At 48.6% G+C, this 14,986-nt stretch overlaps 4 protein-coding genes across 4 annotated transcripts; 2 read left to right on the forward strand and 2 right to left on the reverse strand.

Annotated features, from left to right (window-relative positions):
• Positions 1–275: 275 nt before the first annotated feature.
• B0J16DRAFT_312471 (uncharacterized protein) lies at positions 276–1,310 on the forward strand (the record flags this gene model as incomplete). Its single annotated transcript, XM_046125051.1, has 3 exons — positions 276–380; positions 409–653; positions 710–1,310. 3 exons carry the CDS (start codon positions 276–278, stop codon positions 1,308–1,310), a joined length of 951 nt encoding a protein of 316 aa, XP_045977413.1.
• A 242-nt stretch (positions 1,311–1,552) lies between these two features.
• On the forward strand, positions 1,553–3,543 carry B0J16DRAFT_312473 (uncharacterized protein; the record flags this gene model as incomplete). Its single annotated transcript, XM_046125052.1, has 4 exons — positions 1,553–1,644; positions 1,694–1,818; positions 1,866–3,034; positions 3,230–3,543. Exons 1-4 carry the CDS (start codon positions 1,573–1,575, stop codon positions 3,541–3,543), a joined length of 1,680 nt encoding a protein of 559 aa, XP_045977414.1. The 5' UTR covers positions 1,553–1,572.
• Positions 3,544–8,507: 4,964 nt separating this feature from the next.
• On the reverse strand, positions 8,508–9,041 carry B0J16DRAFT_248113 (uncharacterized protein; the record flags this gene model as incomplete). Its single annotated transcript, XM_046123080.1, has 1 exon — positions 8,508–9,041. A coding segment is annotated over one exon (534 nt), but the record flags the coding sequence as incomplete, so codon positions are not given.
• Positions 9,042–13,398: 4,357 nt separating this feature from the next.
• On the reverse strand, positions 13,399–14,708 carry B0J16DRAFT_351605 (uncharacterized protein). Its single transcript, XM_046129204.1, has 2 exons — positions 13,990–14,708; positions 13,399–13,928 (listed from the first exon to the last, which is right to left on the reverse strand). Exons 1-2 carry the CDS (start codon positions 14,424–14,426, stop codon positions 13,619–13,621), a joined length of 747 nt encoding a protein of 248 aa, XP_045977416.1. The 5' UTR covers positions 14,427–14,708; the 3' UTR covers positions 13,399–13,618.
• Positions 14,709–14,986: the final 278 nt, after the last annotated feature.

Raw genomic sequence — 14,986 nt, forward strand, 5'->3', positions numbered from 1 at the left:
GTCTCGGCATGATATGAGCGACTTATTTTCTCGGCACTAATTTAATTCCGAGCTGGGATCCTCAGCTTTACTAATTCGTATTTAAGTGCGGCTGTATAATACTACCGTATTTTGGATACGATGTTTACCACGCAGGTATATAAATCCTCACAGAACCACCCAGCTTCATTCCTGACAACCATCATCTATCTCTCTTTTCCACATTCTGATTGACAAACTTACCTCCTTTTCGAAAAAAATGAAAAAAATAAACTGATAAACAGAACACCCAGATCATGACTGTTATCGCTATCGCTGGGGGCACGGGCAAGCTCGGCCGTGCTATTGTTGAAGTGCTTGTTGAACAGGGTCAGCACAATGTGGTGGTCCTGGCTCGAGAGGTAATTATAACCATGATATATAAATTAGCAACAAATTATCTCACACAGCTTTCAGACCAAAGATATAGAAGGAGCCCAGGTTATACCTGTCGACTACACTGACGCCGGTAAACTTACTGCCACGCTTGAGGCGAACAACATTGAGACTGTTATATCCACAATCAACTCTTTGGGCGACATCTCGGCCGAGCTGAGCTTGATTCAAGCAGCTGATAAATCGACATGTACCAAAAGATACATCCCTAGTACTTGGGGTGTCAAGTACACTGAAGAGTTGGTGTAACCCTGCTGCTAAAACCCCGGAAGAAAATACTAAGTTGGCGTGTTAGGATTGCTTCTTATTTTCCCATCGGTCAGGCCAAGCTCAACATTATTGCTGCATTGGAAGCAACCTCGAACCTCGAGTACTCTGTCATCATCAACGGCTACTTTGCTGATTACTACACAATGCCAAAGGTCAGGTCTTACCAAGACCCCCTCCCTTTGGTAGTTGATATTGCGAACAATTTCGCCGCCATTCCTGGATCTGGCACCGACCTCGTGACCTTTAGCCACACTTTTGACATCGCACAATTTGTCGCGGCGCTTGTTGGGGCTCCTAAGTGGGACAAAGAGTCCTATATCATTGGGGATAAGGTCTCGTGGAATCAATTCGTGCAGTACGCTGAGGAGGCCAAAGGCGTCAAGTTCACCATCAAGAACGACTCAGTCGATGACCTCAAGGAGGGTAAAATTACGGAGCTGCCTTCCCACCCGTATATGTATTCCTTTGTTCCCAAGCCGATGTTGCAGGGCATGTTCGCTGCTTTTGGCCGCATGTTCGCGGAAGGGGTGTTTGACCTCAAGCCTGAGCGTACGCTCAACCAGGCGTTTCCTGAAATAAAGCCACGAAAAATCAAGGACCTTCTCTTTGAGGCTTGGGGACAGTAGTCTTAGCATCGATTGGGCCCAAGTTGAAGTTATCAATAGCTTGATGTCTGTAGAGAAACAAGCATCGTTGTCAATGATTACTATGAGCAGTGGATTGTGATGATCGGATGCAATTAAGTTCCGACACTGGTGACGTTACAAATCAAGCGGGGTAAATATGGGTCTAGTAGTTGAGTGACCAGCTAAACATTCAAAGACAAGTACGAAGACCTTAGACTCTGCCAGGTGTAGTGCTCGTTCAACATAATTTGAAGCTTTGAGCATGAGGTGCGGAATGGGTATTCAGAATACAGTGGCCGTCAGCGCCGACGTGACACATAGACGGACTGCCAATGTAAGTCGCCGCAATCTAGCATCACTTCCTGCAGGTCTTAACCCAATAGGCTTGTGTTCCGTGTAGAAGCCGCAAGCTACGATGTGACGGCAAGATACCAAGCTGTGAGAGATGCTTGAACTGCAAGACGACATGTCACTACCGTGAGCGGAAAGGAAGAGGTCCCGGCAAAAGGTGAGTCTTTGTGGTCGCATGACAGGCTCAAAACTTAATTCGAAAAGCAAGCAGTATATTCAAACGCTCGAACAACGCCTAAAGCAGGCCGAGACTCCACTGCAAGTCTCCCCCATAACCGATGAAGGTTCAAGTGACACTTCAGGGCCTGGAGATAGTAATGGTGGATCCTACGTCCACGAGACAACAGCGGCCAATAGAACTCAGAGTTTTCCATCAAGATGGCCGAGAGAAATCACTGGAAACATTACTCACGCCCAGCAAAACATGAACAATCTCGAGCAAACAGTCTTCATCCCACTTCCACCGAAGGAGCATATTTTACACCTCATATCTAGCGCCCTAGAAGACATGCATCAAGTGCGTCCGCTCTTTAGCACCCGCGATGTTCAGAAGCTTGTGGATGACCAGTACTTAGCCGGATTATCAAACTGCCACGACAATCCTACTCGTTGGGCAATGCTGAACGCTCTCATTGCCATGGCTGTTCACCGGAAGGCCGACAACAAGGCCATAGAAGAAGTGTTTCCCATTTCATGGACTTATTTCAAGAATGCCTTCGATGTCTTTCCAGAGATTGTCATGAGGGGTGACAGCATCGAATCTTGTCAAGCAATGCTTGTCATGGCACTATTCATGAAGGGGACGGCCGATGCACGCGCTTTCACTAGCCTGCTGTCCGCGGCTGCGCATGCCGGCCATTCTATTGGCTGGCATCTGGAAGATGTGTGTGGCTCGAGCGATTTCATCGATATGGAAAAACGCAGACGGACCTTTTGGTCCATATACGTGCTCCAGTGCAATGCGTCGATCGATTTTAACCTCCCGGCTCCATTTGGTGAAGTTGAGGTTGAACTTCCCGTTCAAGAGCCGGCGATAGATGCTGGTTCCGGTACACATCTACTGAGGCAAATGTCAACTTTGGCGTTGATTCAGTCGAGAATTTGTCGATACTTGTGCCCTGAATCGTCACTCTGGAAGAACAAGGATAAAATGAGTCAGACTCTTGCTGAATTAGACAACGACCTCGAATCTTGGAAGACAGGACTGCCTACAGAATTTCGACCCACAAGTTTTCCTCGGGTGGTTAATCCCGGAATCTTACAGCTTCGCCTTGCCTACTACGCTTCTGCCTGGAAGATTCAAATAGCCAGTAGTAACCTCCAGGATTTCCCTCTCAGATCGATAAGACAAGAACTTCCAAATCTGTTACTGAGTACGCCTTCTCTCACGCATAGCGCCCGAGCCGCGATCTCTTTACTTCGATGCCTGTCCCCGCAGCCATTCGCCTATCTGTGGTAGGATCTGCACCTGCTCGTTTCTCGACCATGCTAATAATCCAGGCAAATCATATGCTACCCTACCTGCACTGTTCTGATACTCTTCATGGCTGCGATTCTCAATCCGGAAGACTCAGAGACGAACTTGAACGTAGCATATATTGAAGAGTTTCTGAGATTTCTACAGAATTTCCAAGATCGAGAAGGATGTAATTTAAAAGCTCTTATCGACAATTGCTCCAAGCTATACGATATCGCATCCTACGCACAACGCAATCTAACAGATCAGGAGATCAGAAGTGAGAACGATACGGCAGGAATATGGCGGCAGTATACAGTGAGTCTCAAGTGTACTGAAGTGAACGTTTCTGACATTTTAGGGTATACGTATCTGTTTACGAGACTCTGCAGATTCTATGCACCTCGCACAGGGCCTTTTAACTAATATGCCGTTACTATATGCAAAGGCAACTAAAATGTTTTCTGGTATATTAATAGAGACTGGGGAAGACGGGTTCGGACTGCTTGTGCCAAATGTACTTAAACTATGCACATTTAACTCTAGTAAGTAAGTAGTGATAACGTACATAATAAGCGAACGCAATAAAAGTCCCTCAACCTAGTACTACACACACACACACGCACACACACACAAGTCTATTACGCCCGGTAGGCCATTCCCCCGAGGGCTCTACGAGCTAAGAATACATACATCTCGCTAGTTATTGCCTTGATCTCACCAAGCCCATGTGATTCTTGTCTTGTTCTTTCCAGCCTGGTCATCGCTTGTCTCCTTGATCCCCGTAATTGTTAGTAATAGCAGGTCAACTTGAAGCCCAATTCCTCCAAGTGTTCAGCTTCCTATCTTCGGCGGCTGAAGCGGTGCCTGCTTCTGGTTGTACAGGGTAGTGGTTGTCGGTAGATACAATTTTATGGTCGATAGATCAGTAGTGATGTTGTTGTCATCTCTATTCCAGGCGACCTGTGGCGATCGCGAAACGGATTGTGGCTCGTACTGCTTCCATGTTCGGTGTCCACTTTTGTCCGTCTGATGCAGCTTTGCCCCCCAAATGAAAGGAGAGGTTGCCGCGCTTTTCCTCTACACATTGAAGCATTATCTCCTTGCGCTGTGCCATCCCGGTTCTGAGTTGTGCCAGCACGCTAGCTTCCTTCCACGGTAGCTGATCGTACAATAGCCGAGTATGTTTACCAGGCAGAGCTGAGTCGACCTTTCTCGAATGTCTGCCAACTCCGTCTGGTAGTTCCCTCTCCCTTCGTAGATTTGCTCTCGTTCGACGGAGGATTATCATCTTTGCTTTGCTTGTTCCTCTGCGTGGTGTGACATACGGCTCTATGACGTGGCGGGCTGACATTTTGGCTATCCTCTGGATTTTGAGCTCACTATCAGATGGTAGCCAGATGAGCCTGACTTTATTCCCTTCTCTTTTGAGCTTTTCTATAGCATCATATATCTCCCGAATGTGCCCCTGGCCCGATTGCTGGCGAGGGTTACCTATAGCTTGTGCCGCCGATCTGTTACTCGTCAAGATCATTATAACCCGATACTTCATCTCTGGCAGATATTTTAGGCCACGAGCAATGGCTGCTAGTTCGGCGGTGTACGGGTTGTGTTCTTCCGTCGTCCCTAGCGTGACCGAGAAGGTCTGGATGATCTTGCCGGCCCTCGCTAAGGATATGGGGATTCGAACGGTCCCTCCCATGCCGACCAGATCGTTTCTCGCCAAGCTGCTTGTCGCTATTCTTACCGCCCATCCTGCTTTGGCTAACTCTTTGATCTTGTCGTCTTCTTCCCCTTCCTGTCCGCCCAAAGTGGCTTGCATGCGCTCTTCCCACGGGGCAAGGGCGAACGGTCGGATGGTCTCCATGGCATCTCTTGGTAGTTCTTTGCATGCGTCCGCAATGCGTCTAAGCGGAGATATGAATCGCCGGAAAGCTTTAATCCCTCGCAAGAGATTTCGGACCGGATTTGTGCGTGGAAGCGTGTGTATGTCTACCCAAAGTTTGCTTGCTCGTCTCCAGAACCGTTCATAAATGGTCGCTATGTGAGCTTCCGCCTCGGCTACTCCTGTCGTCACACTTGTGAAGGACCCTATGATCGCCTGCGCTCCTACCCTTTGTACTCGATAAACGGCATACGCTGACGCCGTCTTGCACGCATGCATCCAGACATTGGAAGCGTAGTCTACTACAGGAGCTACCATGGCTGTAAAAAGCTGCCTCGTTGCCGAGGGAGCCATTCCCTTCAGTCGTTTCAGTTCCATCGCAGTTCCTAAACCCTTCGTTGCTGCCCTTGCGATATGTTGCTTGTAGAGAAGTCGCGAGTCCATGACGACCCCGAGAATCTTGACTTGATCCTTCGGGAAGACTCTCTCACCCTTGATAGTGAAAGGTTCTGAGTCTACCCTTGCTGTGTACCTGGTGAAATGTATGATTGCCGTCTTTTCCGCCTCAAAGGTTGCGCCGCTCCGTCTCTCCCAGTCGAGAGCTTTGTCAATTATTGCTTGTATTCCTCTCCGGTTGCTCTGGGCTGTCGGTCCCGACACCCACGCCGTGTAGTCGTCAATAAAGGCGATAGCACCACCATTTCTATCTATCTGGGTCTGCACTAGATCTGCGTTGAAGAATAGAAACAGTATCGGCGACAAGGGCGACCCCTGCGGGAGTCCTGCTTGTGGTAGAGGTCGGCTTTCGGAACTTTGGCCATTGATTACAATGGTTGCAGTTCGCTCTGAACAAAAGGCATCGACCCATCGCAGGAGATCCTCTGGAATCCCTCTAGCCTTCATGCGCTGCAATAGTCTCTCTTTACACACACCATTATATGCCCCCTTCATATCGAAACTGACAAGATTCACGACATGACGTGAGCGCCATGCTGAGAAAATATGCTCTTGTAGCAGTACGAGGGCTTGCTCTGCTGATCGCTGCTTGCGCGCGCCGAAGTGATTAGTCGGGAGAAGTCCGTGAGCCTCCACCGCGTGGGAGATTCTCTCGGCAACTACCGACTCTAACACCTTACCCAGCGTAGCGAGAAGCGAGATCGGTCTCCAGGCTTTCGCGACCGTATAATCATCTTTACCTGGCTTCTTAAGTGGGATGATTCGAGCATGTCTCCACTGTTTCGGTATCACGCCTTCCTCCAATGATGCTTGGAAGATGGCGAGGACGTCGTGTTTCACCGATGGCCAGACCTGCTTCCAGACGATCGCTGGTAGTCCATCTTCTCCTGGCGCCTTCCATGACTTTGTCGCCCAAAGTTGACGTTCCACTTCCTCTAGAGTTAGGTTCGGCATCGTTACTGGATTTCTCTGTTGCTTCGGTCCTTCATCTTCGATATCGTCTGGCAATGGCGGGAAGAACTTCGCCAGTAGCTCTTCGGCTTGCTCTTTATGGCTCGTTGTTGCTGTTCCATCTGCTTTGACGAGCTGGGGTACCTTTCCAAAAGCTGCGTCATCCCCAGACTTTATGTACTTGGCTGCTTTCCAGATGTTGTCATTGTCTGCCAGAAACTCCTTCCAGTGCGTGTTCTTCCGTTGTCGGGTGGCATCATGGTATTGCTTCGCCGCAGCCTTTGCCGTGTCTTCGAGATCTGCAGTGTTCTGTCCCGCACGCCTTGCGGCTCGAGCTCGATTCCTCCAGTATGTGTATACATGCCGCAGCTGCGTGAGGTCATTGGTCCACCATCGTTTTGCGTATGGCGACGGTTTGGCTTTGGGCGTTAATACCTGAACCGCATCCAAGACGGCCGACATCAATCTATCCGTTTTCTGCTGCACCGTATTCCCCACCGGCCTGCTCCTCAGCGTGCCCGTGATCCTGCTATTGATGTCCTTCCAAGGTGCATTCTTGAACAGAAGTCTTTCTTCCTGTTTCGGCGCCGGGACTGAAATGTCGAACACCGTCTCTATCGTGCGATGATCTGATCCGTGCTCTGTGCCATGTATCGCGCATTTGATGGCTGCGTTTGCAAGCTCTTCGGAGGCCAAAACCAAATCGATAGTTGTTTCGTAATCTCCGCTTTGCCACGTCTTCGTGCCTCGGCGAAGGATGCTTCTGAGCATGAAATCATTCATCAAGTCAATGATTGGGTCCGCCTCGCCCTGTCTCTCCCCTGACACATCGTCTCCGCCCCACATCTGGTCATGGCGATTGAAATCACCAACAACCACTACATCCACCGCTCTTCCTGACCTTCGTCTCACCTCTCCAATAGCTTTACGAAGCTTAGCGCATATGTCCTGTAGAGCTTGGGCGTCTCCGCCTGGTACGTAGACAGATGCCGTGAAGACCAGACGATCTGGCAGCCGAACAACCGCTGCCGTCACGTCTGGGGAGTCTATCGGCACCTGCTCGGCTTCCACCTCCTTCTTCACCCAAAGCATACTCCGAATTACCCATCTACCTTCCCTCTCTGTCGTAGGTACCATCTTGATCCATTTGTAATGCCCCATGGGTGTCGTCAACAGTCTACCCTGGATCCTCCGTGCTTGGGGTTCTTGGATGGCCAATACGGTTGCATCCTGAATGTCCTTGTCGTTCATCAGCCTATCATGTACCGGCCCTTGCTTTCTGACATTCAGTTGAAATAGTCGGAATATGCTATTCATGTTGTAATGGATAGAGCTTCCGACAGTTTCTGCTATATGACTCGTGGGGGCCGCCGCATGGGATACATTTCGGAATCGTTCCTGTGCATGCGCGGTGGTGATGACATTCTTGCGCGCATCTGCCGCAGACTTGTGGTCTGTCGCATTGGTAGGCTTTGTGGTTCGTGATCTGTTGGCAGTTGTAACATTGCTTGGGGCGGTCACGACGCTCAAACACCTTCGTAGTACCGGATTCTCCTCCAGCCACAAAGAATCCTTCGTTGATGAACCGCCTAGCTTCTGACCGTTTTTTGAGATATACGACCATCGAGCCGTATGCCTTGGGGACGTCTCTCTTGCTGAGCCATGCTATCTTTGCGACTTCGGTATCGTTTTCTCGGCCGAGCATCTCGGTGATCTCAGCTCGAACTTCGTTCCTCTCGTTCAGCACCGCAATACGGCTGACATTATCCACTCTGATAGGGTACAGGTCGTCTCGTAGGATGCGGGCTCCTGGGGCGAGTTTTGTTTCCGCTACGCGTTTCACAATCTCATGCTCGCTCTCATCTCTGCAGGTGATCCTGACACGGTGGGGATTCTTTGGGTCCTTAGTCACCGCTCGGCATCGCCACGTGGGATTGTCTAGTTCGGATCGGACTTGGTTCTCCACTGTCGCTCGGATCGTCCCGGCTGAGAGCCTAGCCTCATCTTCTTCTAGTCTTGAAACGTCAATCGTGCAGTAGAACACGTCTGTGGGGTTCAGAGGGGCGGTTACGGTTCTCGAATCGTTATGGGGTAAGAACGGCGTCAGTCGTGTGACGTCAGCATATGACCGGTGAGGTCCATCCGTTGCATTCGTAGCAATAGTTTCGAGCTGCTCACGGGCCCGCTGTAGTTCCTCGGTCATCCGTTCCTTCATCTCGACCATCTGCTTGGCCATCTCGTGCATTGTCTCTTCCTGCTTTGCAACAGCTTCCTGCAGTTCCTTGGTCATTTCCATCTGTTCCTTCAGCGCTTCCTGCAGCCTCTTGGTCTCCCTGCGCGACTCTGCCAGGAGATCCAGCGCCTTCTGCAGCATTGCCCTTCCATCGCTGCCGCTGCTGCTGCCGCTGCCATTATTCTTTCGGGCTTCGGTCGGTCGGTCGATCTGTTCTTCGGCCGGTACGTTTCGCGTCGTATGTCGAGTGTTTCGTCGCGTTTCTATGGCAGTGTCTTCCAGTTGTCGCGCAGTGTCTCGGACCTTGCTCGTAGGCTTCACCACCCGACTCGGACGCTTTGGCGTCGAAAAAGGGGCGTCCTGCTCCACCACGATCTCGGCCCCCATTGGATCCGCCATGACAGTAGGCTAACCAACCTCCCCACACACTTCTTGGTCAGGATGCCCACGATAACTTGCTTATACTTGATGCGTTTCTCAAACAACCTCCCGCAGGGTTACAGTCACTGTCTATTTCGCGTGCTGCTTCTCTACGTGTACCTAGGTAGATACCCCATTTTAGAAGGACGGGTACCCGTCCGCCTATTGACCGCCTAGTTGCTGTATTGATACGCACGGACAGAAAGTGTAGAATCTAGGGGTGATTTTTCGGAAGAACATCGGTAAGAATTAAGGGTAGTCTAGGTTGGCACGGACGAAAAGTGAACAATGCGACGCGTTTTAGTTCAGCATTGGTACAGTAGGCTTTTAAAAACTAGTGTAATAACTATATTAGTTACCTATTAGTTATTCCTAGAGGAGCTATTACTTAGAACCTTTCTTAAAAGCCTTCTCTTGTTGAACAGTAGGATGGCCGCACGGGGTATCATGTGACCTAATAGTCAGCTGTCGGCGACCCTAGACCCATTCAGGAACGCATAATAAGCAGACCCCTCTCCAAGGAAGGCGGGGGAGACAGTTCCACAATACACATGCAATTAAGGACATCAAGGCGCACGCGATCCGTTCAACAATAATATAGTTATTAAATAACGTGCGTGATAAGCAAGTGCTCCAGACAAGCAAGTGCTCCAAAAATCCCTCAACCTACATCATCACCATTCAATTAGATATTTTTCAACAACCCAATATGTCACACTCTTCAAATGAAGCTAAGATTATTCTTGCCCTTCAGGCCCTCCAGAATGACCCAAAGTTAAGTCTTCGAAAGGCCGCAGCTATATATCAAGTTGACCGCTTTGCCTTACGTCGCCGTCAATCCGGCATTCAATCGCGACGCGATACTATCCAAAAGACAAGGCGACTATCTAATCAGGAAGAGCAGATAGTAGTCCAATTCATTTTAGACCTAGATTCGCGAGGATTTCCCTCGCGACTATCATATGTGGAAGATATAGCTAATTCTGTACTTGCCAACCGCAACGCGCCACCCGTCGGCAAGCGCTGGGCTCATAACTTCGTCAAGCGGCAACTAGAACTAAAGACACGTCGATTCCGGAGATATGACTATCAGAGAGCTAAATGCGAAGACCCGACTATTATTCGTGGCTGGCTTCGGCTTGTAGAGAATACAATCGCGAAATACGGTATCCGATCAGATGATATCTGGAACTTTGATGAGACCGGCTTTATGATGGGCATGATTGAGCCCGGAATAGTCGTCACAAGCTCGCACAGGCAAGGAAGACCAAAACAAGTACAGCCTGGAAATCGTGAATGGATGACTGTAATCGAGGGGATTAATGCGGAAGGTCAATCGATCCCGCCGTTCATCATTGGTGCAGGCCAACATCACCTTGCCAATTGGTACCGAGCATGCGACCTCCCCGGCGACTGGGTTATTGCAGTAAGCGAAAATGGATGGACCAACAACCAGCTAGGTCTTGACTGGCTGAAGCACTTTGATCGGTCTACATCTAAGCGAACGAACAGTCGCTATCGCCTCTTGATCCTTGATGGTCACGAAAGTCACCACTCCGTCGAATTTGAGGAATATTGCAAGAAGAATAAGATCATTACGCTCTGTATGCCTGCTCATGCCTCTCATCTACTTCAGCCTCTTGATGTAGGCTGCTTTGGGCCGCTGAAAAAGGCATATGGTCGAGAGATAGAGCGTCTGATCAGATGCTCTATAACCCATATCTCCAAGACTGAGTTCTTTCCTGCCTTTCATGCCGCCCACCGAGCTGCTATTACAGAAAGCAATATCAAGGGAGGTTTCAGAGGAGCCGGGCTTGCTCCCTTCAACCCAGAAAATGTCATCTCAAAGCTTGATGTGCAGCTACGGACCCCGACGCCTCCCGAGGAGGTTGTTGAACCTTCGACCCCTTGGACTTCAAGGACCCCAAAGACAATACTAGAGACCCAATCTCACTCTAAGTATCTGCAGGAAAGGATCAAAAATCGCAAGAGCAGCTCGCCTGAGTCAATAATTCAAGCTGTAAAGTATTTTGAGAAAGGACAGAGCATCCTTCTACATAGGATAGCTTTACTAGAGGATAGGAATCAACAACTTGAACAAGAGAATAAGACAGTAGGGCGACGCCGGAGGGGAAAAAGGACTAGAGTACAGAAAGGAGGGCCTTCGACTGTAGAGGATGCATCACAAGCAATTGATCAGATGGATGTTGATACGCAGGTAGTGGCCGAATCCTCGAGAAGTGGCCGTCGAGCAAGGTCAGAGCGACCAGGTGGTCGGCATTGTAGCAAATGCGGCAAGGCCGGGCATAATGCAAGGACCTGTCAAGAGGTGATTGAGGTTAATAGAGAAGAGTATAGTGATTAATTTTAATTGATCAGATAGATTGTGGTGTTTTTATTACTCTTTTAAAGTCTCTAGGTAAAGATTGGTGGAGCACTTGCTTGTCTGGAGCACTTGCTTATCACGCACTTTATTATTGTTTATAAACTTCCTTAGCTGCTTAACATTAAAAGTATTACTTATATATATAGTATAGTAGTATATAACTAGATACTTAATCCTATCTAGAGTCTTACAAAGAATAACTTTTACTCTATGCTCTTAATTAGGTACTCTAGATAGGCTACCCCTATTAATTTAAAAGCGCCAATTCCAGACCTTACACTTAGATCTTGCAATTAATTATACTAACAGCATTTAATTAAGAGATTAAGCATTCTATTATTATCCTGCAATTAAGCTTTACTAACTTGCAAGTTTTTTTTATAGATTTAATTACTTATTACAGGTAAAATAGAGTTCGTCGGTTGCCCCATATCGTGCTAACGCCATTTCTTTTCCCACCAAAAATAATTCGTTAGTTGCCAACCGACGCAGGGCATAATGCTAAGGGCAGGGCCTCGTTTCAGCAACAAATGCAAATAGACGTAGAGAGGTAGACGCGTGAGCCAGTCACAATCAAGAGCCCAAGCTAGGTCGGCCAGGATTAGAAGGTCTTTTGGGTTGTACTGTAAACTTAAAAATAAAATAAAAACCGGACTTGACTTGAAATGGCTAGAAATAAACGCGTGATCCCGGTCAAGCTATCCTTGTTATCCATTGTCCATGACGCGTTGAAATCCACGCCGATGTGTTCGTCTTCCATACGGTTCGGTAGTCAGGTTTGCTATTTCAGAAAGATATGGTTGAACATTTTGTGTTACTTTACCCCCCCCCCCCCCCCCCCGAACCCCATCGTTCTTCTGTACACTTCAAGTGAATAACAATCTTCTACTATAAAAGCCAGCTATGTGTATTTATTCATATGTCTCTTCATCTCGCGCGCATAATGAATGTACAAAACGCAATATTGCTGATGGTGTATAGGGTAGGCCGAACATTGACTGGCTTCGACAGGGGGGTACCTCCTTGTCATCCCGAAATTTATAAATAAGTCCGCTTCCCCCACCTGCCCAACAAGAGCATTGAACAGCACCGACTCTTGCTGTTCCGATTGTCTCCTCCTCACAGAGGACGCCGACCTTGGTGATGATATGGATGATCGCCGATAGTAATGCTGCCATATATACAGCTCGTTTTCATCATATCATATGTCCATGATCCTTGATGGCCATGCGGAGAAGCGAAGCCCACTGTGTCCCTTGGGAGGAAGCGTTCTGCTGCAGTCTCGTAGTCGCATTGTACGACGTATCCTGAGATGTCACGGTATATGATGGGAAAGATTATGTAAGTCACCTTGATCGCAGATTGGCAGCTTCCGTTTTTGTACCCCGGGGTACAAAGACATCATATATATGAATAATATAATGCGTTTGCTCAGAGACTTGACTTGGTAGACGTCGATTTGTACCCCAGGGTTGAAAATCATAGGCCACCTTTTCTGAATAACGACCTCTTGGTTTGTACCCCTGGGGTTGAAAACTTCTGCTTCCACTTACTTCACGCAAACCTCTAAAGCCATTTATTTTTACTACCTTGTAACCTAAGGCTAACCCCACCCCTAAAACGCCTGGGAACCAAGGTCATAATAGCCAGCATCTAGACGCTGTGTTCCTGCTTCGTTTTCGATGCTCATCCTCTTGCTGGACCGACATCTCTTGTTGAAGGTGGGTATTATTAGAAAACTTCAGCTCGCCAGTCTTCTTCTCAGCTAATGAGTGCTGATTAGCGTCATCGTCAAGATTGCTAGAGCTAGGTACTGGACATGAAGGGTCTGAGAATCTCGTCGAACGGGATGTTCGCAACCGCTATTGACGGTACCGATATCGGAAGGCCGTTTAGCTTGCGCCAGGGCAAAATCGCCCGAATCGAAATACTTCCTTCTCTTCCATTGGTTACTGAATTAACTTAATTCGTGCTGGCCATAAAGGCTGTAGAATATTTTTACTAACTTCTAACTGGTGATGAAGAAGGTTCCCTCTACTGGGAACTCTTCCATAGTACGGGAGGCTCCAAAGAAGTACAACTGTTATCCCTGACCCTACCAGATACTGGGTATTTATCGACTGCAATTTCCTCTTTTAAAGAAAATGGAACGGACAATAGGGTCGTAGCGCTATGAGAAACGCTGCTGCACATCCTGGCCAGCCATGACCTGGTTTGGCATCGGTGCAGCTATACCATAGGGGTCTATCTGCGGATTGAAGGGCCCAACGACCTGCGATATAAAGGCACTGTGAAGTCGTTGTTGAGTAACTGAACAGTCCTGATGTGCAAAAAGAAGCGTCTTTAAGTTGAGTGCCTCTTCTCTCAGCCGGGTAACTTGTACCGTCAAGGCATCGTTCTCCGTATTAAATATCTCAACCTTGGTCTGTAGGTTGGTAAGCCATTGTTTCTTCCTCTTACGACACTTGAGGGCAGCGATGCTGGTATAAAGAATCAGTAAACATATTTTAATATAGAAGAATCAAGTATTTAAGAACATACCGATTGCGCTCAAGGAAGTTCTTTCGATTCTCCTCGTCCGCCATCTTTAGTTTGTATCCGCTGTCCTCCAGTTTCGGCTTAGATTTATTAGAGAAATTCATGCCACTATTGATAGCAGCAGCATTGGTCTTGGATTTCTTATTAGGGGGAACTCTGGTTGGGGGTTCATCCGCCCTTCGTTGGCCGTTGGCGGGAGAGGGGTTTCCCTTGCTCTTAGCTTGCATATTGAGCCTGGCCTGTTCGCTCTCATCTAAAGCAATATGACTGTCACCCGGACCGCGAGCAGAGCTAATCAAGCCTTCATTAACACTCAACACCTGCGGCGAAGTGTTTCTATTCTGAGGAGCGACGGGAGCAAGATAAGCGTGGCCAGGGGCGCCTGAAGCCACGGCGAATTGGTTCAGGCTCCGGGCACTGTCCCTGCCTTGGGCTAACATGAATAGAGCATTCGCTGTGTTGTTATCGCGGGGGTCAAAAGGGCCCGATGCGGGCTTCGACTCGGGTTTGGCAGTTCCTGCACCGTTGGATATTTCTTGGGGTCGAGAGGTATTAGATGTTCGCTGTTGCTGAGGCGGGGCCCGTGGTTGCTGTCCTTGTGATCGCGGAGGAGCAGTGCGGGAAACACCCCAGAAATGGGGACGCGGGGGACCTTGTCGTCAAGGGAATTTGTGTGCGAATTGATCCTAATTAACACTGTGCGGGTACTGATGGTGCTAGCATTTTTGCCTTTTGCTCCCCACCCCAAGGGCAGAGAGGGTTCCAGTAGAAGTCAATAACAAAGTGGATTTCCATGACTGACATAACCGTCATACCCGCCCCTTAACTCAATTGGTTAACTTTACGCCACGATGACGTAGAGATGTACGTGCCGTCGAGCGTGCACACTCCTTGTCTAAAGGCAGGCTGGTAGAACTTGGGCCCAATGGGCTCTGAAGCTAAAGGTACATACACTTCGCTAGTTATTGCCTCGCTCTCATCAAGCCCATGAGAATCTCGC

This window comes from Fusarium flagelliforme (assembly GCF_020744385.1).
Source record: "Fusarium flagelliforme strain FIESC 12 MPI-CAGE-AA-0113 chromosome Unknown B0J16scaffold_9, whole genome shotgun sequence".
In the NCBI taxonomy this organism is placed as follows: Eukaryota; Fungi; Ascomycota; class Sordariomycetes; order Hypocreales; family Nectriaceae; genus Fusarium; species Fusarium flagelliforme.

What these genes read in the sequence shown, in the direction of transcription:
- B0J16DRAFT_351605 (XM_046129204.1), bottom strand. Translation starts at nt 14,426, where the DNA reads ATGTTAGCCCAAGGCAGGGACAGTGCCCGGAGCCTGAACCAATTCGCC. An exon ending in AACTTCCTTGAGCGCAATCG is followed by an intron (nt 13,929 to 13,989) that starts GTATGTTCTTAA and finishes TCTTTATACCAG; the next exon opens with CATCGCTGCCCTCAAGTGTC.